Genomic DNA, 22,258 nt, shown 5'->3' with positions numbered 1-22,258 from the left:
GAGGCTCAGGAAGAAAAAAAAAAAAATCCAAGACAGGAGGCAGAAGGTGGCTCGGCTCCTAGCTAGCCAGCTGACAGCCCCGCCCCCGAGAGGAGGCGGGACTTCCTCGCCGCAGGGCAGATGCTTCCGGCAGAGTCCGGAAGAGAGTGCGGAGTGGTAGGGGGCGGAGCCAGTGCGGCGCGCCCAATCGGGACGAAGTCTTGGCTGGCCCGGGCTCTCGTGGGCTCGCTCACTCGCTCTAGGGAACCGGCACCATGGCGTCGGGCTGCAAGATCGGCCCGTCCATCCTCAACAGCGACCTGGCCAACCTGGGGGCCGAGTGCCTGCGCATGCTGGACTCGGGGGCCGACTACCTGCACCTGGATGTAATGGACGGGTAACTCCGCGGGGCTCGGGGCGGGCTGGCCGCGCGGGTCGCGTCGCTGCACCTCAGCGAGCGCCTGTTGGGTGCACGGCGCCCCTTTGCGACGGGCGGCCTCGCGGGGCGCGCTGCTGAGGGCACCGAGCCGGCCCTGGCTGCCTTCGGGACCCGGTCCCTGGTCCTTCCCCACCCCCAGGAGCCTGTGGTACTAGGACCCGGAAGCCACCTTCAGTAGTCAGGGCATTTCTTTCCTGAACTCGTAGAGAAACTGAGGCCCAACGGGACAGGCACGACTTGTCCAAACTCAGATAACTAGTCCTCGACAAAGCTGGGAGACAGGCTCGCCCACGGTTAAGAGCTTGACACCTGGCTGGGATTACTGAGTTCGACCACTTACTGACTTGTTTTAGACAAGCCTCTTCGGCCCTCATGGAGGTTCGGTTTCAGGGTTTGGAAAATGGAAGTATATCGATAATAGAACGCTTCCGTGTCTATGGAGGAATGAAATGAGCAAACCCAGTGCCAGACATGTAACAGATTCTCTACCGTTGTTGGTTGTATGGAATAACTATCTGAATTCTGATTTTCCTGTCTATTTTTTTCTTCAGGCACCCTGCTCTTCAGGGAGGTCAGTTTTTTGTAAGTAATTTTTAAGCGCTGTAGTTATAGTTTATAATACTCAGAATTAGGGTACGAGTTTAGTAAATAAACCGTAGACCCAAAGGAGGCCCTAAGACTTGCTCAAGATTACAGAAGATTGTGACAGACTTGGACCTTGAATCTTCTTGGCTTTGACTAGTATTTCCTACTGGAAGTTCCGCATAGGATTGTAAAAGCCTTCGGTTGAGGAAGAAAATTTATTTCAAATAAGCAAAATCTGTTTGCCCTAAGTCACCTTAGCAAATATGTGTTATTTCCAAGAGGTTAGTTTGTTTCTTTCTTGTTCAGGGTGAAACTGTGGGTTGCAGTTCGTTTTGATTTTAAGAGAAGGTCTATGTAAAAGACTACAGGCTTTGGCCAACACACTCAGAGGCACCTTTTCTTTTAATGTCACGGGCCACTCTGTAGCAATTTTTCTTCCCCGTGCTCTGTGGTTAAATTTCTTGTTTCTCTTAACACTTACTGAAAGTCCTTGACTGAACAAAGTGTGTACCATAGAGATGTCAGCAATATTTTTGGTGCCTGAGAAAGCTTAGGTGTCTCACTGTGGAACAGTCTACACGTGTAACTACTGTGAGTCTGTTTATACAGAATGAATGAATGGAGAGCATTTCTTTCAGTTTGCTAATAGGAATATTGGTGATAGCAGTGTTTAGAAGCGCTTGACTTTCTGTTCTGGTACTTTTTAAAAACTCATTAAAATTGTTTTTATTTTATTTTTTGGTTTTTTGAGACAGGATTTCTCTGTATTGCTTTGGAGTCCAGGAACTCGATCTGTAGACCAGGTTGGCCTCAAACTCACAGCGATCCGCCTGCCTCTGCCTCCTGAGTGCACCACCCACGCCAGGCTAAAATTTTATTTTTTGAGTTTATAATATTGCGTCATTTCCCCTTCCTTTCCCTCCCACTGAACCCTCCCATATATCACCTCCTTCCTTGCTGTCTTTCAAATCCATACCCTTTTTAAATTGTTATTACACACATATGTATATGTAAGTACATATATATTCCTAAACACATAAATGTGGCCTGCTCAGTCTGTGTAATGTTACTTGTGTGCATATTTTTAGAGCTGGCCATTCGGTATTGGGGAAGAGTGTGTCCTGTGCTCTCAGCATCCCTTAGTTACCTAGTACTTTGTGTGGGGCTAGGACCCTGGCGGTTGATCAGGTACTTTTTGAGGTTAATGTTTTGTCAATGAAGAGTAAAGGTGCAGTACCATGTTTCAGAGCCAAAAAATAAATAAAAACATCAAACAAACAAAAGACAGTGGGCCAAGGTAGAAGCAATATAACTATGTCTCACCTATGCTTTCTGTGTGCCCTGGACATCTACAGAACTCTAGGATATTTTCTGTCCTAAGACATCAAGTAGTAATTTATATTTCCTCTTTTCTCTCTCCCCTAATGTACAGGGAGCAGGGTCTGAAGTAAAGCTCTGTGCAGCCATGTTATCATTGCTTAGTAATAGTGGGAAGCATGTCTAAGAATTACCTTTGCCCCTAAGACTCCCTGCCCCTGTGGCAATGTTCGTAAATAAGACAAGCCTTTTTTTTTTAAATTGTTCTAGTTTGCAGGAAAACCTAAATTCTTCATGTACAATTTTTATGACTTTTAATCTTTACCTACTTTTGTTTATTTTGTTTTTGAAGTTAGAGCTGTTTCTATTCATTTGCTAAAGAGGAAGCCATTTTAGGGAAGTACAGCTTCTTTCCCTTCCTCCTGCCTGAAGAGACAAAACCTGATAGAGCTGGTGTCACCTCCTTAGCCACGTGGTACAGTGTTTCCTGGGCAACAGTACAAAAGTGAGCTGTGGGATCCCTTTACAAAGAAGTGGCCCGCCTCAAAATATTTCCTTCCCTTCTCCACTTCACCCCCCAGTTTTCTGTCCTGCTTAAAACTGAATTTATCTAGAAAGTAAAAACTGGGTTGGGAAACACTAGGTGCCTGGACACAAGTGTGATTAAATATCTAAAATGAAGGGCAGATTTATTTTCTGCAAAAAAAATTTTGAGGAAAACGCAAAACGTATCATGACAGGATGGTGGCTTGAAGAGATTGATCCCAACCATAGGAGCAGAGCAAATATCTATTTCTAAATTAATCAACAGGATTTTAATTTGGAGAGATTTCACATGGACACTGGGCTCCTGACTTTTGGGCTGGGGCATGGTTGGGGTTATGAAAGCTTTGGCATCCATGTTCTGTTTTCTGATAAGGCCATGATGGACTGCAGTTAAGTGAGGTGAACACCTTTAACCAGTTAAACATTTGTGTCCTGTGCCTTACCTGGCCCTCCAGCCCATCTCTTCTGCTCAGTTTTGCTTCTTTGACTGCCAACTGCAACCTGCCAGTGACTATGGTTCCTGATTCACAGGAAGATTGTTTTCTGGTTCCAGTCTTGGTACATTTAATCCTCGTACAGTTTTGTTTGCTGATTTGTCTGCAGTAGGCTGCATTCCAGCTATAGCTAAGGTATAGCACTGGTGATATTCCTGCATCACAACAGCTATAGCTCAATACCAGCAAGGCCCTGGTTTTTGAAAGGAGGACTCCTTTGTTGAATTTTCATTCAGACTTTACTCCAAAGGATCGCATTCAAGGAGGGAAATGTCAGAATAAAATAATGATAAAGCCTTTACTTTTCTGGTAAATTTCTGTTCTTTTTTTGGTTTTTCGAGACAGGGTTTCTCTGCATTGTTTTGGAGGCTGTCCTGGAACTCGCTTTGTAGACCAGGCTGGCCTTGAACCCACAGAGATCGGCCTGCCTCCGCCTCCTGAGTGCTGGGATTAAAGGCATGCGCCACCAACGCCTGGCAGATTCCTTTTCTTTAGAGTGAATTAATTTAGAATTTATACTCTGATAAGAAATCCTTGAGGCATTTGATAAAAATTCATGTTCTTGGGTCTTCAGAACCTCAGTAGCCCTCATAAAGAGGCTGCAGCTCCCATGAGAGCTGTTGCTGTCAGGCAATTCCAAGACACCTGACTTCATGCCTGGGTTTTTGGTTATGACTTAGTGACAAGCCTTTAGTTTTTTTGTTTGTTTGTTTTGCTTTGTTTTCTGTGAGAATATTGATGCATTTTGTGCTGTTGTTGAATTTAGTGAACCCATTTCACCAGGAACACAAGCACAAATTGCTTACATAAATTGAGGGTCAGTAGTTTTTATATGTTATACTTGTATTTCTCAAGTAAATTTGTATTTATTTGGTTCTCAGCTCCTCAGCCTGTCTTTTGTCAGTGTTTGTTTTCATAATAAATGAGACCTAAATTTGAGCAAACTGATTTTCAAGGTCACACAGTAAATTAAAAGAATAATATGCTATTAAAGATTTTTTGTAAAGTTGTAGAATAGTCAGTTGGGGTTGATGCCTTGGACCTGACTCTTATTTCCAGTGTAAGTAACTAATGTGTATCATAGAAGTCTGATAGTGATTGCCCTTAGGCAAGCAGTAGAATGATCTTCTAATTAGTAGAAATGGAACCTCCAAGGATCTGTTGGTTAGAGAACTTATTCACACTGATTCTTAATTGACTGATTGAAATATGTTAGTTAGCACGTTCTTCAAACAGAATGTAAATAGTACCTGTTTTATTAGTCTGATGTATGAAGGACAATATAATATCTGGAGTGAAGTAAGTTCTCAGTATACTACTAGCTCCAATAAGCATCAAGTTATTTTTTTTCCAACACAGCTTTATAAAATTGCTTTTATAAATATTTGCCCTTGCAAGAATTCTTTTATTAATTAAATTTATTCATTTATTTTATATCCCAACCACAGTTTCCCCATCCTGCTCACCTCCTATCCCCTCCCTCCATCTCCTCTCCACCAACCCCCTTCTGTTTTCAATAAAGCATAGTATATCAAGTTTCTATAGGACTAAGGTCCTTCTATTATATTAAGGCTGGGCAAGGCAACACAGTATGTAGAATAGGTTCCTAAAAGCCAGCCAAAGTGTTAGGGACAATCCCTACTCCCACTGCTAAGAGTCCCACAAATAGATCAAGCTACACAACTGTCACACATATGCAGAAGGCCTAGGTCAGTCCCATGAAGACTCATTGGCTGTCGGCGCAGATTCTCTGAGCTTCTATGAGCCCGGTTAGATGTTTCTATCAGTTCCTTTGTGATGTCCTTGTCCATTCTGGCTCATACAATCCTTCCTCCCTCTCTTCAGCAGGATTTCCCAAGCTCAGCCCAATGTTTTGCTGTGGGTCTCAGCATCTGTTTCTATCAGTTACTGGATGAAGGCTCTCTGATAAATTGAGGTAGTCACAAATCTTTGAGTGCACCATAATATCATTAGGCATCATTATGTTGACTTTTTTTTTTTTCTTCAGTTGTGTTTGTTGCTTCCTAAGTCTGTGGGTCATCCAGCCTCTGGGCTCAGGCAGTGTCAGGGGTGGGTTCACTCTCCTGTTATGGGTGTGAGGCTGAACCAGTCTTTGATTGGCCACTCCCACAATCCCTACCACTCTTAACGCCCCCCCCCCCCCCCACACATCCAATAGGCAGGACAAGATTATTTTGGTCAAAGGTTGTATGGCTGGTCTAGTGTCCCAGTCTCTCCACTGGAAGTCCTGTCAGGTCACAAGAGATGGCCAATTCAGACTACTCATTCACGATTGTTAGGAGTCTTAGCTGGTGATCATCCTTGTAGATTCCCAGTGCTAGATTTCTACCTAACCTCGAAATGACCCCCCTTTCCAGTCATCTCTTTTAGAACTCTCCCCCTCCATAGACCTGCCAACCCTATCCCTCATGTTCCCATATCCACCTGTCCCCAGTTCATCCACAAGATCTCTTCCATTTCCCTTTTCCTGAGAGATCCATGTGTCCCTCTCTGGGTCCTCCTTGTTACCTAGCCTCTCTGGCACTATGGATTGTAGCCTGGTTATCCTTTATTTTACATCTAGTATCCACGTATGAGTGAGTACATATTGTTTTTGTCTTTCTGGATCTGGGTTACCTCACTCTGAATGATTTTTTTTCTAGTTTCATCCATTTGCCTTCAAATTTTCTGATTGTTTTTAATAGCTGAGTAATAATCTACTATGTAAATGTACTGATTTGCTTTATCTGTTCTTTGTTTGAGGGGCATCTAGGTTGCTTCCAGGTTCTGGCTATTATGAACAAAGTTGCCATGAACATAGTTGAGCAAGTGTCCTTGTGGAATGATTGAGCTACTGTGTTCATAGAAACTTTATTTGTAATTTTTTAATGGTTATTATTTAAAGGGCTTAAGTAAACTGTCATTTAGTGTTCTGTGATTGAAGTGAATTAGAGGCTGATTCAGGACACCTGTGTTAGAATCCTTTACTAACTAGTGTGTCACTTGAGCGAGTCAGAAATTGTCTTTTGTCATTTTTCCATTTCTGCTTGCACCATGGGTTATGAATTAGACTTGTCATTATGAAGATATATTTGACAATGTACATTAATTGTAAACCTGATCTTACCTGGTTATTTTTGCTTAATTTTTGTCTAACATTAAAAATGTTAAGGACTATATGGGAAACAATTGCAATCCCAAATGCTCCCTTCCTCCCTTGTCAAAATTCAAAGATTGTATTTATTTATTTTTTGTCTTGTAGGCATTTTGTTCCCAACATCACTTTTGGTCACCCTGTGGTTGAAAGCCTCCGAAAGCAGCTAGGCCAGGACCCTTTCTTTGGTAAGTGGGTTGCTAACCATTTAAAGCTGATGGTATTGCTTAAATAAAGGGGAAAGGTTGGTTGATCTAATTCATCTTGTCCTCTTTCCCTGTGCTGGGCCTTCATTAGCTTGATCTTAGCAATCCAACACCCTTCTCCTTCCCCAAGGCCATGAACCTGATTATGCCTGGAAAAACTCTTCTGCTGAGGGCCTCACCGTCAGCCCTCAGATCCTTTGTCAGCTCCTCAGAGAGGTCTTTCTAGGCACCTGGTACAAACTAATCTTATCCACTTTTCAGTCTGTTCTTAGAACTGACTGTAAGATCTGTGAAGGTACACCTAGAACACAACTTGTGATTTTTTAAATAATTTATTTACAAATGCATATTTGTTGTTTATATATTATTTGCAATATATAGTTTATATGTTTGGGTGTTTTGCCTACGTGTATGTGTGTGCAGTGTCCTCAGAGGCCAGAAAAGGGTGTTAGTGGAGTTACAAAAGGTTGTGAGCAGCCATGTGGGTGCTGGGAACTGAACAAGGATCCTGGAAGAGCAGCTCATGTTCTTAACTGATGAGTCTTTTCTTGCTTTTCTTAAGGCTAAACTGACATGATTATGTTTAGTATTAACTAGTAATTGCATTTATGATTCAAATAAGTGGTCCAACAGCCAACTTATTGCTTTCAAATGTGGACTTTCTGAAGATACACTTCATTTCATGAAATAGTAAATATTTATTTTGGAGGGGATTGCATTTTTGTGTTTTGTTTTTGTTTTTGTTTTGTTTTTTTCAAGACAGGGTTTCTCTGTATTGTTTTGTAGGCTGTCCTGGAACTCACAGAGATCTCTGCCTCCCGAGTGCTGGGATCAAAGATGTGTGCCACCACCGCCCGGCTTCTTTTTGTTTTTAGATTACTCCAACATAGAAGCTATTTGAACTTAAATAGATTCAAGTTCATAATATTTTATATAACTTGTATAGTTAAATAAAACTTAAGTTTTTTGCCAATAGAGCAATTTTATGAGGGATGCTAGCTGAAATGTTCGGTGTCATAACTAAAACCCATATTTAACTATTTATATTAAAATAAAAATTTAGTTTCTCATTCCCAGTAGGCACATTAATATGACTAACCTCTACAACATCATAATTGAGCCTCGCCTACTGTAAATATGCCCAGTATGCTTAGTTAGCCTACAGCTGGGCAAAAACCATCTATGTTGTGAAGTTTTGATTGCCTTTTGTGATTTATCACCTGTATCTAGAAGACACTTTCCATACACTGCATAATACACATAGAACATGGTGTTTGAAGTTTTTTGGGGGGGAGGGAGGATGTAGGAATAGGATCTCATGTTGCTCAGGCTGGCTTTGAACTCTTGACCCTCTTCACTTCCAAGGTACTATAGGACCACATATAAGACTGCGCCTGATGTAGAGCAAAGCTTCTTAAACTTCCTCCAGTCTTGACTCCTTTTTTCCCTGGGTATACAGATAATGTAAAATAAGCATATAAACCATACCTTTACTGTTAATAAGTCATAAAGTAATTGTTATACATATGATTTTACCATTTATTAAAGATAAATGCAGATTTCCTTGTTAATAAGATGATGTGCTTTTTTGTCTGTTTGTTATTTGTTTTTCGAGACAGGGTTTCTCTGTGGCTTTGGAGGCTGTCCTGGAACTCACTCAGTAGACCAGGCTGTCCTCGAACTCACAGAGATCCGCCTGCCTCTGCTTCCCGAGGGCTGGGATTAAAGGCATGCACCACCAACGCCCGGCTGATGTGCTTATTTTTAAGTAAGGAATATCTTGCCTGAATATTTGCTACTGCAGGATATATCATCATTAATGGTTTTCATACACATATCTGTGTTCAAAGCATAACATATAATTAAGCACAATAATTAGTAAGCAACAACTCATAATAAAGTAGACTAGAATAGTGTACTGTAATTATGTGAATGCAGTCTCTAAAATTTTCTTACTATAATCCTTGCAATAATGTGAGATGATACTTAAAGGAAGCATTTATGACTTGTCTACTTACAGTCATCACACTCATGCTAAATTACTGCTAGCAAGTAAAAAATAGGAGTCATCAAGATAACCCAGAGGGTATAAAAGTGTTTGTTATGTAGGCTTGACAAGCTGAGTTCTAACCCCTTTTCCCATTGTGGAACAAGAAAATCAAACTCTGAACAGTTGTCCTTTGACCGCCACATGGGGTACCATGGTATGCGTATACCTGTGCTTACACATCACACACACACACACAAATAACTTTATGGAAATAGGGTAACTCAATCATAAGCACTGTGGTACCAGGACATTGGATGTGGTCACCAGCCAGTTGCCAAGTTTTGAACAGGTAGTAGTAGTGTGTGTCCACCAGTTATAGGGATGACTCAAAGAGCAAGCTGGTGTGGGGTCTGATTTTCTCTTTCCACAATGGGAAGAAGAGTTAGAATTCAGGTTGTCAATATAAAACTCACCAAGTGTTTATTTCTGTAACTTTCTGTTTATTATTTTTAAGCCACAGTTGACACCAGAAAACCTCCAAAATGAAGCTGAACAAAGTAATCTATGCAAAAAGGAGGTTTTTCTGTAATCTCTATTTATATTTCATGGTTTAATTAGTACTTGGAAATACCTTCATTCAAATGTCTAAAACATATAATACCTGTACATCTAGCCAATATCAGCCACAGAGTGCTAGATTCTGTCTGAAGACTGCTGATCTTACCTGAAGTTTTTATCTATTAACATGTTTTTATTTGTTTGTTTTTGTTAGTTTAGACAATATATTGTAGCATGAATAATAAAAACCCAGAGACTGATATTGGGTCCAAGCTGAAGATCAAAAATGCAAAGCAACCAAGTCACCAGAAAACTCTTATCTCTACCAAGGCTGGGGTGATCTTGCCCTCAATGTGGTTGGAGACTAATTGCCTAAGTCTGAATGCCAGCTCTGATACCCTGCTCCTGTCTTCTATACCTCCCTAGTGCTGGGATTAACGGTGTGCACCACTACCACCCAGCTTCTATGGCTAACTAGTATGGCTTCTGGGATTAAAGGTGTGTACTACCACTGCTCGGCCTCTGTGGCTGTGACTAGCTTTGCATTCTGATCTCCAGGCAAGCTTTATTAGATCATAAACAATGTATCACCACACTGTGATGCTGGTATTGTTTAACTCCTTTCCAAAGCTTTTGACTTTTATAATCTTAGTTCTGAAGTATTAGAATTTATTTTTAAAATACAGCATAGTAAGGCCAGAAATGTACTTCTTCTGACAAAAAACAAACAAAAACATTACTCTCCACACTGCATTGCACAGAATGGTCACAGGTTATCTTGTCATCTCTCCTCTTTGGCCTTTCCTCATGAAACACGTTTAATTTTAAGGACTTTTAAGAAGACCACGTCTGTTCTACTTGCTGTGTTTATGTCCATCACGCTTTAGGCTTCCACCCTCCCTTACCAGCCTGCCTTCTCTCTCCTGTAACTCAGTAAACTGCAGTTCTGCTCTTCTACTTGCTTAGGCCAAGTCTTTGGCCCCATTCGATTTTTTTCCTTTCACCTTCTAGGTGTCTGTGCCTCAGCATGTAATTTTCCTGGGTTACTGTCACAGTAGCTCCCTTGATTGGACCTTGTCACTTCACTGAAACCTGCGGTTTCCCATCTCATTAGTCCTAGCAGCCTGCAGACCTCTGCCATCCTCCCTCCTTACTGCCTGTTTCTCTGACATTGTGTCCTCCTAGCTCTGGCACTAGCTGTTCAACCTAGTTTGTATTTTATCTTGTTTTTCTTATTGGCTCATCCATTTGTGGTGCCATAAATGTTCAGTAAAGGCTAGCTTTCCAAAAGAAAACAAGGCTGCATAGGTAGGTAGTATGACCTCTTTCTTTAAACCTTTGAAAGTGGTACTTCCTGAACTTACACCTCAGTTTCCTCATTACTCATTTCTTCTCATTCATGTATAGCAGCATGTGCTCTTTGTGGAAGAACTATTTCATAAGTGAATACAGCTGAACTTTATCTTTAGGATGAGACTATCTATACCAAAGCATAACTGAAACAAAACGTATGAACAAACAAAACAAAAAAAACCCTATAGGCTGATTTCGTCTTGTGAGCCGGATGTTCCTCTGAGTTTGAACAGGAGATGTCTTTTCTTTCCAGATATGCACATGATGGTATCTAGGCCAGAACAGTGGGTAAAGCCAATGGCTGTGGCAGGTGCCAATCAATATACCTTTCATCTTGAGGCAACTGAGAACCCCGGGGCTTTGATTAAAGACATCAGGGAGAATGGAATGAAGGTAAGTCGATGGTAGGAGTCATGTTTTAGACCAGTTCTTGTCTAAGTGTGAAAGACAGTTGGGGAAAAACATGATAGAGAAAGGAGTGGGTGTGGGCAGCTGGGGGGTCCAGAGTTAAAGTATGAAAGTATAAATTTGTAAGATATATTCCACTATGTTTCTGAAGGTCATTGCCTTTAGAATCATTCACATTTAATGGTCATGTTACCTTAAAACAAATAAACAAATTACAGTGCTAGGACTCTGTCTGGCCTGAATGTGTCACTGAGAGGGGGAAGTAGATACACAGGGTCTAACCCCTGAAAAAGAAGCTATTTGTAATTGAGGCCCACTGGCAAGGAAAAAAAATCAGTTTTCTATAGTGGAGTTTTACTCGGTCTATCAGCCATACTCTAGGGCACTCCCAACCCCCAGGAGTAATTGCCAATGCAAAAAGAACTCCAGTGTCTTTGTTTGTGTGTGGGGGGATATGACTTTTTTTTTGTCTATTTTTTGTTTGTTTGGTTTTTCTAAACAGAGTTTCTCTGTATAGCCCTAGCTGTCCTAGAACTTACTATATAAGCCAGGCTTGCCTCAAACCCAGAGATCTACCTGCCTCTGCTTCAAAAGTGTGGGGATTAAAGGTGTGTGCCATTGCTGCCCAGCCCATGTGTATTTTTCTAGAGAGAGCAGGAGAGAGTATAAAGTTGGGTGGGTAGGGAGGATCTGAGAGGCGTTGAGGGCTTGATCAAAATAGATTGTAAGATAAATTTTTTTTAGTAAAAAACAAAAAATAAGGTAACAAAAATAAATCCAGATCAAACAAACAAAAACGTGATCTTGTTCTCAATAATTTGTATTATGTTTTGTAAGTTGGGTTGTTTTTTTTTAAATTAAGCCACAATAATATAATAGGGAAATGATGTGATTTAGTGTTTGTCTGTTGCAGGTTGGCCTTGCCATCAAACCAGGAACGACAGTTGAATATTTGGCCCCATGGGCTAATCAAATAGATATGGCCTTGGTAATGACTGTAGAACCTGGGTTTGGAGGGCAAAAATTCATGGAAGATATGATGCCCAAGGTAAAAGAAATATTCTCTTCTGGGGTGAGGTTTTTATTATAGGTGTGTATTCAGTAGTCATGAGTGCACCATATGCTTTTGAGTCATGTCCTGCTTTGGAGGTGAGGGGACAGAGATGCCTTCAGATACTGTATAAAAGCTAATATTTTAACCATATTGCAAACATTTTAAGCTGTTATTTTTGTGACTTTGGGTCACTTGAGAGTTTTCATTACAGTCTGTGCAAAGCCATCACCAATTGAATGTCATTTGCTAAGCTACTTTAGCATAATATGCTTCAGTCTATTGAAAGTGATCCCCAGTTATGTTGCATATAGAGCTAAGCTCATGTCAGCTGTGATGTTTGTGTGCTTGTTTGCTTTCCCCTGCATGTCCACTGTAGGAGTCACTGTTTCTTCGTGTATGTCTAGGTTCACTGGTTGAGGACCCAGTTCCCAACTTTGGATATAGAGGTCGATGGTGGAGTAGGTCCTGACACTGTTCAGAAATGCGCGGAGGTGAGACTGCTCCTCAACTGTGACTAGGGCAGTTCCTGGAGATGCAATCTGTAGGACAGTCCTATCACCAAAGAATTGCTCAAGTTGATTTTCCCCCCTTGGGAAAATATTTTTTGCTCAAATGTAGAAAAGTAAAGACCAAGTGAGTTTCTAAATACATAAATTATTCAATAGTAAATCCTGGTCTCCAGAAAGAATGTGTTGAATGTTAATCCTTAACAAACCCATTAAGTTCTTTAAAAAGATACTTCTCAACTGAAGAAAAACAGAAATTTAACTGGCCTAATCATGCTGGACTAACTACCTGTTTGTGTCATATAAGAAATGGCTATATCTATTTTTGTTGAAAGTCAAGGCCTAGTTCCCCTTTGCCAAGCTAAGTATGTTTTTTCTAGGGAGTTACCCTAGGTTAGTTCTGCTCCTGGATGTCACAAGGTGGCAGCCCTGAGAACTACCTGTGACCATAAGTCATTAGATGGCAGCCCTGCCTGAGAACTGCAGGTAACCCTAAATTACATGGTCACTAGATGCCATCGCTTCCTGAGAACTCTAGGTGACCCTAGGTCATGTGGTCATGTGGTCATTAGATGGAAACCCTCATGGAGCACTGCAGGTGACTATAAGTCACATGGCTCATTTTTATTCAGATTCGTACATAATGGCCATACTTTTCTGCTGGATGCAAACCATCAAAAGCTTGGCAGTTACTGAAAATGCTGGGATAGGAGGGACAGGAGAAATGTGAGTTGTAAGTTCTAGGCCAGCCTGGGCTACATGGCAAGACCCTAGCTTTAAAAGATAAAAAAGACTTGGCAGCTTTTGAAAGCAGCTGGACAGATGATCACATGACCTGTTAGATCCTATTAAACTGATTTGTTTTGAACTCTTCTGTGATGCTGTTCTGGCTCAAATTAGAGACATGTTAATCAATTGTCCTATAGATTTTAACTCCTGGAATGAATGTTACGGGAGATGTAACATTCTGCTATCCGGTCACTGGGTCGCATTGGAAACATTTCCTCAACGTGTGGTTTTCAGCTTCTAACAATGGATTATACAACAGATTGGTTTTCCTTCAGCTTAGATCCCAGACCCAGAGCTTATGTTTGGAGCTATCTCATTTGAGCTTTTTAGGATCTTCCCCGTACTCCCATCTCTTTGCCTCCACATTTAAAAATGTCATCCAGGGAGAATTTTCTAAGGTACTATAAGCCATTCTGGATCCTAAGAAAGCATACAGATACATTCTTCCATTGTTTCTGAGGCAAAATGATAGCTTCTCATTTTTACACTGTCTCCCTTCAGACTTTCTAGACACAGCTAGTGTTTCCTTAGTGACCGGGGTCATGGGTATGCATTAGGAAAGGCCTAAATGGAATTGCGGACTTAAGACTTCAAAGCTTTATCTAAGCATGTACTAGCAGAGGTACTGTGTGCACTTAGGACTAGTTAACCAGCAGTCCAGTGACTTGGTAGACACATTTAACAAATAAATGTGTGGCCTCGTTTATAAACTTTGTCACTTCTTAATTCTGTGAATTAGAGTGCTACAGTCAGGTTTTGGAAAAGTGCTGGTAGAGGCAAGGGTGGAAAGGCTGCTCTGGGGCTTCAGTGTTGGTTTCTTCCGTGCTAATGCATAGCCATGTACTTCTTGCAGGCAGGAGCTAACATGATTGTGTCTGGCAGTGCCATCATGAGGAGTGACGACCCCAGATCTGTTATCAACTTACTAAGGAATGTCTGTTCAGAAGCTGCTCAGAAACGTTCTCTTGATCGATGAAGCCAAGAAACCCAATTTCTGCTCATGAAATCTTTTTTACTGGGAAAATTAACTACCAAATCACATTGAATCGAAGCAGTGCTGCATTCCAGTGATTAAATTCAATTGTGCAGGATGTTCAAGAGGTTAGAAATAACTACCTTTTTAGTGATGCCATTTAGAGATTAGCATGATAAAATGTTTATATTGGGAAAATGATTTTTTTTTGTAAAGAGTGAAAACATGGATTTAAGATTACAGAAATGTGTCGTAAGGCCTAAAGAGGACAATGAGCTACTATGAAAACCAATTTTTCTGTATTTTTAAGAAGAACGTTCTGTTGTTTCTCTGGTTTATCCCTAAAGCAAATGACATCCATATTTTCTGTTTCATGTCATTTGTGGTTTGTTTATATGCCTGGAATATGAATGGAAGGGACTAAAATTAGAAGCTTTGGTGGGGTGGCATGTCATGGTCTGGCATCGGAAACATTTTTTATCTTATACTTGGTTTACTAAAGAATATAAAAATGTGTGAAGCCTAGAGCTTCTGAAATGCAAGCACATATCAAAGTATTTTCTTTGTCACAGCAGGCTACTCAGTTATTCTTTCCTGCTCCTGGTTCTCACTCAACCACCATTCTTAAGGCTGTGAAATAATACTGTTGTGATAGTTGTGAGCAGAAAGGAACCATACAGTCTCTCTTGGAAGCTCATTGGTTTGAATCCAGGTTGGCCCCAAAAATTACTCAACCTTTCTTTTTTCTATTATCAACTCTTATGTATGTTGAATGGAACCATAGATACCATGTGTTGAGAATTAAAAACATAACATGATCTTGGAAATTCTACTCTTAAGACTGTAGGGGATGCTCAACAAAATGACAAGCACTGTGTATGTTGTGAGTTATTGGGCACTTTGGTATAATCCCATTAACTCTTAGATTGTCATAATTGTTAGAGCATGTATTTTTTGGGCTGGTACATAGAAAGGGTCCAGTAAGCAGGCTTCCTGGTATATCCTACTGCTCTGACAACAGCCAGCTCTTGAGAGGTGGATTAGTAAGAAGAAGGTTTTTTTTAACATTTTTTATTTTCAGTACCTATACCTTTTAGCAGAATCAGAGTAAGTCAAGAATACCCTGGAAATACACATTTGACCCCAAGGGTGTCTATATAATTTCTCTAAGAAAGAAGTAGGCTAAGAGAAGACAGGATACAGACTTAATTCATGAACTAAGTATTAATAACGGTGTTCCCACTGAAAATATGTATCGGCAACTTCAGTCCCCCTCTTGAATATGACAACAATACAACTAGTATTATGAAATTTCTTCAGGCTACTATGAATTTTGAGAAATAGGTTTTAAATTATAAGAACACTGATATATGTAGGCATGAAACACAGCTTGCTGGGGCTTTTCCTGCCCTGTAAGGTAAAGTTTATTAGTACTTGTTTTTATTTTATTTTAGGAAAAGTTTGTGCATTTAATCAAATGACACAATACAAGGCATATAGAAATAACTTTAATTAAAAAACTATGTAGAAGATTATAATATCAGTCATGACAAAGATTTGAATTTATTTGCTGGGACAACTTGTATTTTTCTGGCTTTTGTTATCTTTTTCTTTAAAAATAAATGTACAGTAAAACTATAAGCAAAAGTTTGTAAGTATTCAATTTGAATGGTTCCCCCAACCCCCTTTTGCAGGGACCAATTTAATTTCTAATCCTCAACAAAACCTTATGTAATCCCACAGACACTTAAGCCAGGATTTTCAGGACTATGGGAACTACAAATTGAGTAAACTTTCTTTGCATAACAAAAAGTGGTTGATACAATTTGTCCTTAACTTTCATCTAGATAAAAATGGTATTATAGCTCCAAAAAGAATTTTCTTTAATGTACACTCCTCTGCAATCTACATTAAAGTCTTAGTCTTTGAAAAACTTGAATTCTTGATCTAGGAGCCTATTAAGAGTAGGTATTTCAGTAAGCAATGGCAAGAAAAAACCAAATTAGAAGCTTCTAGCTATATGTTAGCTAGACTTACAACCATATTATGATTTATATGTTGTTTTACATTTTAAGTTGCTGTCTTGAAGAGGTGCATAAAGCAAGTAAAACTCAGGGTAAATTTACAAAGACGATACTTTTCAAAATGTATCAAATATATTAAACTCTTAAGTTGCTTCTCTTAATTCTGTTAGGAGTAAGCAGACAGCCTGTGGTTAGTCCAAGAAAGAACAATGATTTCAAATAAATGAATATTGTATTATTTGATATAAGAATTTCCATAAATAACTTATATTGGTTAAACAATTTTTAGAATAAAAGAAAAAACAACTCCCTCTCCATAGTCAAAGCTTTCAAATATCTGTTATCAGTCCACACCTGTGCTATATATTCATGTCAACTTACATTGCATAGAATAGTTCATACATGCAGTTTTAAGACTACGTGTGTGCAAGTATGTATATATATGTTCTGTATACACACTAGTATGTTCTCATATATTGAGGCAATTTTAGTGAACTGCCATGAGAACAGAAACAAAGAATAGTTGTCATTTGATACAAACCAACTATATTATTAGGGAGGGGGCTCTTAACAGATACCCCGTAATGTGATTTGGCATCAAATTGCAGCAGTTAATATCTTAGTGCTTGCGATCTGTATTATCGACAAACACAAGTTACTAGCATTTGTGTAGGTGAAAAGCTAGCTACATCTGTGATTCAGGAAGGAAAAAGAAGCTTCTCTGGCCTGTTTCAGGAACAGTGAAAGATGGACACATGCAACACATTCTCCTTTTCTGGAATTGTGACCAGAGGAAGTGGAAGATCCAGAAGAGGGTTTAGGGTTTTATCCCTCTTTTCCTTTCAGTTACATAGTTTTCTTAATATGTTCCCTGTCACCTGTTTCTTTTAATATTAGTAACTCCTATGCCAAAGCTTTTGTACTCTTCCATTCCATCTAACTGCATTTTTGGAGGGTGGCCATTCTCTGGTGTAGTGCTACAGAAGACTTCATCGCGGAAGGCTGTGCTTGTCCCCTCAGTCTGATCCTTTCTTTCATCTTGGCATAATAAGGCTGCTGTATCCTCATCTCTCAGTGGAAAAGCTCGTCGCTCCCACCGCAAAGACTGAAAGGGGAAACATTTTCACAGTTAAGTTCCAACTAACTTGTTTATAAAATGTTAAAGAATTTGTAATGTCGCCTTTTATAATTATTCTCTGACCATCTAAGTTCAGGTTTCATTTCCTTTCCTGTCAGAATGGTATATTTTGATTTTAAGGAATTATTTCTTTGCTTGAAAGAACACATACTCCACAGAACCTTTTAAGGGTTTCTTCCATTGGTTGTACTTCATTTCTGTCTCATTATTACAGATATACATTTGACTTTTCCTAATCTTCTGCAACTTGCACATTCATTCTAAAGTCCCTCCATTCTTGATCTAATTATTTTTCAACACCTTTTATGGCAATAGATGCATGAGCTTTGTGTAGTTCTAAGATATACTCTCCTAAAGTAGAAGCTGGATTTGTGTGGAGACGAGTAAAACCCTTGGTTAGACGCAGGGAAACAAGCTGTGCTTACTGTGCTCCATGTGCCAGTCTCCAGTGCTCAGCTTTGTTCTGTAAAGAAAGTGCAATAGAAGCCCCATTCCCTAACAGCTAAGTAAGTAGACAGGTGAAAGTTGTTACTGATATACTAGGCCCAAAATATAAAAATACAGGTCGGGCAGTGGTGGCGTACGCCTTTAATCCTAGCACTCGGGAGGCAGAGGCAGGTGGATCTCTGTGAGTTCGAGGCTGGGTTGGACCAACAGCCTCCAAAACAATACAGAGAAACCCTGTCTCGTAAAACAAAACAAAAAAAAAATGTGTGTGTGTGTGTGTGTGTGTGTGTGTGTGTGTGTGTGTGTGTGTATATATATATATATATATATGTAAGTTGCCAATATAATGGAACTAGTTTGCTCTATTATAGACTCATGGACATGTTAGACTGAACATCTCACTGAGTTTGATATGTAATAAAACAATTTTTAATATCTACACAAGTGAGATGATGTTAAAAGGCAATTAAAAGAAAATGCATTCATGAACCCTAGGCTTACCTTGATTTCTTGACTGTCATTTAAAGAAAGTGAGTCCTGAGTATACAGACTGTTGTCTGCTGGGAGCTCAAGGGGCCTCTCAGCAGCACACTGCTGAGCAGTGCTAAGTTCACTTGGGTTTTCCTTCAGAACCAGGTCCTGCCCTTCCGCGTTCTTACTGTAAGCTCTAGTGAGGAAATAAATGAAAAGAGGATGTCACTATGTCACAGTTTCTCCTAAGGTCATCTGATGATCTTCCCAGTGTTGTTTTTATGAAAGGTTTTTTCTCCAGGGTTTAATTGTAGTTCTTCATCCTCACTGAGTCATAGTTGTTACAGTTACTTGATTTTTACAAAGGGCCATGTATTTGATCTTTACAGTCTGAAGTCTTGAGTTATTCTATAGTTGTTTTAATATACAATAAGGCCTCAATTCACATTTTTTCCAGTGTATTTCTGGAAAGTTGTATCTGTGATGTGGAAAAGAACTGGAATTCTAGAGTTTGACTTATATTAATTAGGAGAACTCTTTAAATGAAGATTAACAGTGTAGCTGAACAGCTGAGCAAGAAAGGACTTTAATATTTAACTAATTGAAAGATGTTCCTTAAGTGAAGAGGCAGCTAGATTTTACATGAACTTGCCTTTTTAGTTGTGAATGTAATGAAACGTAACTACAAATAGATTCAAATTGTGTCATATTGATTCTTCCCCAAAGTCTATTTATAGGCTTGTTTCTGGTTTTTGAAAGAGAGTTTGGCACTACAGTACATGTTATAACTCATGGTCATCCTGCTACAGCTCCAGAATGCAGGAACTCTGAGCATGTACCCATATCCAACATTTATATTTTTAAAAGTTCCATGAACTTTTATACTAAATAAATACTAAAATAAAATTTCTCGAATTTGTGTTAAGTATTATTTCTGAAGTGCTTGTTGAAACGGATTACCTAAACTCACGTGCCTAATGCTGAGTCCACTGTTTAAAGTACATTGAAATAAGTTGCTTTTAGATTTTGGAGAAGAGGTCCTCACTGTGCAATCTATACTGGTCTTAAACTGAGATCCCCCCCCTCCTCAGCCTCCTAATTACTGGCATATGCCATCATGTCTGAATGAAATGATATGTTTTATATAGAATGTTGGTAATATTTTCTATGTAAGTATGATGCCATAGCTAGCAGCACATGAGAAAATGAGTATTAGAAACTTATTTTATTGTATATAATTTCCCAGATATATTTTAAATGCAAGTTTGTATATGTAGATGCCACTTTACACAACAGCTGGCATTTGCATCCTGTGATTCCCTTGTCAGTGGTCTTTCTGAATTTTATGGCCAGTTTCTGTTCATTCCTCATATAGTATGGCTTTAATATTTTGAACTTTAAATACTTGCCTGTTATTTCTTCTGTGCCACTTGCTTTGCTCCCAGAGTGACCACCTAGCTTGCTCTCTCTCTTCATATTTTTTGTGTCTTAGGGAGAAGACTTCATCAGAAAGATCTTCTATCTGGTAAGATTTTTGAAACATGAAGATGGGTTTCAAATAGTCTTTGTGAATACAAAGCTTTTTAAAACATCCTACTCTTGGCCCATGTTCTAATATATACCTAGATTATAAATGGGTTCACAGTGGTCTCCATTTGCCACAGCTCATGGGATTGTTTTGTTAATGTTTGGGGACAGACTCTTGCTGTATTAAGACAAGCTTGAATATGTACCCTTAGCCTCTGGAGTGCAGAGATGACAGGTAAGTGCTACCTTACCCTATTTACAAAAAACAGTCTTAAACTTTATTTATTCCACAGAGTAATTATGGATTATCCATTATAAAGTATAGTGTTCTAAGAAATTGACATTGTCGAAAAAAAAAAAGAAGAGAAAAGAAAAAGCAAAAACAATTGAGGTAAATCAGAATTTAGTTAACTAGGTAACTCTGAGGAATTTGGTTTTCCTGCCAGTGACCATTCTGAATTAGCAAGAGTGCAACATAAAAGCAAAGTGCATTAAAAGTAAGATACTGGTAGCTGAAAAGCAAGACCAATGGACATAGAAGCACTGTTAATTGATAGAAACTGTGTGTGCCTACTACATAATTCTAGTTTTCATCTAAAAACTATTACCTTGGAATTAGTTTCAAGTTGATTCACATCAGTGTTCTTAATGTAATTTTATCTATAGAGGTTTAGAATCCTTTACCAATAATTTCAGTATCCAAAAGTTGGGAGGGAACAAACAGGTTTTTCATATAATTCACAGCTTGATCAGAAATGTGACAATATTTATTGTTACTGTTTTATCATATTGTGTACATTTTACTACAAAAGCATTAATATTTAATTATTGCTAGGACTGTCCTTGACCCTTTGTATTAACCCTACATGTGTACCACACTGCCTTTTGTTTTGGTTTGGCTTGGGAGACACAGTATGCTATATATTATTACTTATGCAGTCTAATTTGCAAAGGAATATTTTTCTGAAAAGAATATCCTTTTTGAAAAAAGATTTTTATAACTAAGAAATTATGGTTTATATTTCCTTTTAAATATCTAAATATGAAATTATTTAGGCTTTATAATATAGAGGTGCAATTATCACATTAAACATAGGCAGCTTACCTCTTCTTTGCTAAAGTTATGTTCATCAAGAGGTTGAAGAACAACCATTCTCCAGCTGTTGAAAATACAAAAGAATTTTAAACAGCTTTTATCCAATTATAGCAGTTTTGTTTTCTAAACACAGTTAAATATGAGTATTACTTCCTTAAGACTTCCATAATTCAAATGGTTGCATTTTAATAGTTTCTCATTTTAAAGAGAAAAAATACTTTTATTATAATAGAAAATAGAAGATGAATTTTTATACCTTCATTGAATAGTCTTGTCTACAAAGTTACATTTTCCAACTATATGCTGTCTTTGAATTAATTCACTGGTAAGCTGATAACTGACTTGGGCAAAAAACGAGGAGAAATGTGACCTGCTTCAGTGTTTTCCAGTTTTCTTTGGCATTGAGATATGTATCATGCCCCCTTTTAAATTAGTAGCTTAACAACTGACTCACAGAATTCACCACTGAAAACTTTTCTGCTATGAAACACTATTAACCACAACAGTATTCCTTATTTTAGAAAATGACAATCCTATGGATACATAACTTAGTGCCTACTAGTAGAGTACCAGACTAATTACTCAGATTAATTGTGAAGTAGTAAGTGAACTTGAGTTAAAATGGAGCTGGGAATTAACATAGTTGTTACCTGGCCCATCTATTCATTTCCAACTTTTTCTATTTCCTAACGCCATATTCATATCTACAAGAGACTGCTTTCATTGTTGTTCTAAAACATGACTGCCTTTATTGCCAGTGGATGCAGATCTATGCATTGATTCCAGGAGTGCCTTACTCTGGTTTTTTTCTAGCTCAACCTCTTTATATAAACTATTCCAAACCTCCATGTCTGACGAGGCCTTGCACAGGTGTCTATATAAATAACCATTTTTACCTTTATGGATTATTTTCCTAGATACTCCCTTTTGTTTTTCTATTTGATTTTTTTATTGCTGAATTAGAGATAAATCAGCAACTCATTTTTGTTTGCAAGCATTACAGTTAACAGTGTGAGTGCGCATGCAAATATAGTTGCTTCTTTTAAAAGCTTTGTAAACAAGTGTACCTCTATCTTACAAAGCAAGAGCTTGTTTGTTGTAGTGTTTACACTGCTGAAATACCATGCTAATAAATATATATGATGGATACTTAAATATAACTAAGTGAAAATCAATTTTGAGTGCTAAAGTTAATCAGTTTAAT

General features: G+C 38.8%; 2 protein-coding genes across 14 annotated transcripts in view; one reads left to right on the top strand and one right to left on the bottom strand.

Moving 5' to 3' along the window:
- The first annotated feature begins 177 nt into the window (after positions 1–177).
- On the top strand, positions 178–15,992 carry Rpe (ribulose-5-phosphate-3-epimerase). Of its 7 annotated transcripts, XM_040753395.1 has the most exons (7): positions 182–365; positions 970–989; positions 6,623–6,702; positions 10,875–11,014; positions 11,943–12,077; positions 12,488–12,574; positions 14,232–15,992. In XM_040753395.1, the coding sequence occupies exons 1-7, from the start codon at positions 255–257 to the stop codon at positions 14,352–14,354; spliced, it is 696 nt and encodes a 231-aa protein (XP_040609329.1). In that variant the 5' UTR covers positions 182–254; the 3' UTR covers positions 14,355–15,992. The 7 variants fall into 7 exon arrangements, with proteins under 7 accessions (XP_040609330.1, XP_040609329.1, XP_040609331.1 ...); XM_040753396.1 differs by lacking the exon at positions 12,488–12,574 and having other exon boundaries at positions 178–365; XM_005070550.4 differs by lacking the exon at positions 970–989 and having other exon boundaries at positions 185–376.
- Positions 15,847–22,258, bottom strand: part of Kansl1l (KAT8 regulatory NSL complex subunit 1 like) — a 90,317-nt gene continuing 83,905 nt past the window's right edge. For all 7 annotated transcript variants that reach the window (XM_005070546.4, XM_021227408.2, XM_021227409.2 and 4 more), the window contains 4 exons: positions 21,064–21,118; positions 19,841–19,953; positions 18,462–18,627; positions 15,847–17,480 (listed from right to left, as the gene is read on the bottom strand). In XM_005070546.4, coding sequence (XP_005070603.1) covers positions 17,250–17,480; positions 18,462–18,627; positions 19,841–19,953; positions 21,064–21,118 — 565 coding nt within the window. In that variant the 3' untranslated portion in view covers positions 15,847–17,249. The remainder of the gene's footprint in view (positions 17,481–18,461; positions 18,628–19,840; positions 19,954–21,063; positions 21,119–22,258) is intronic.

This window comes from Mesocricetus auratus, unplaced genomic scaffold, assembly GCF_017639785.1.
Source record: "Mesocricetus auratus isolate SY011 unplaced genomic scaffold, BCM_Maur_2.0 Super-Scaffold_100010, whole genome shotgun sequence".
Lineage (NCBI taxonomy): Eukaryota > Metazoa > Chordata > Mammalia > Rodentia > Cricetidae > Mesocricetus > Mesocricetus auratus.
This window is presented reverse-complemented; position numbering and strand designations above follow the sequence as displayed.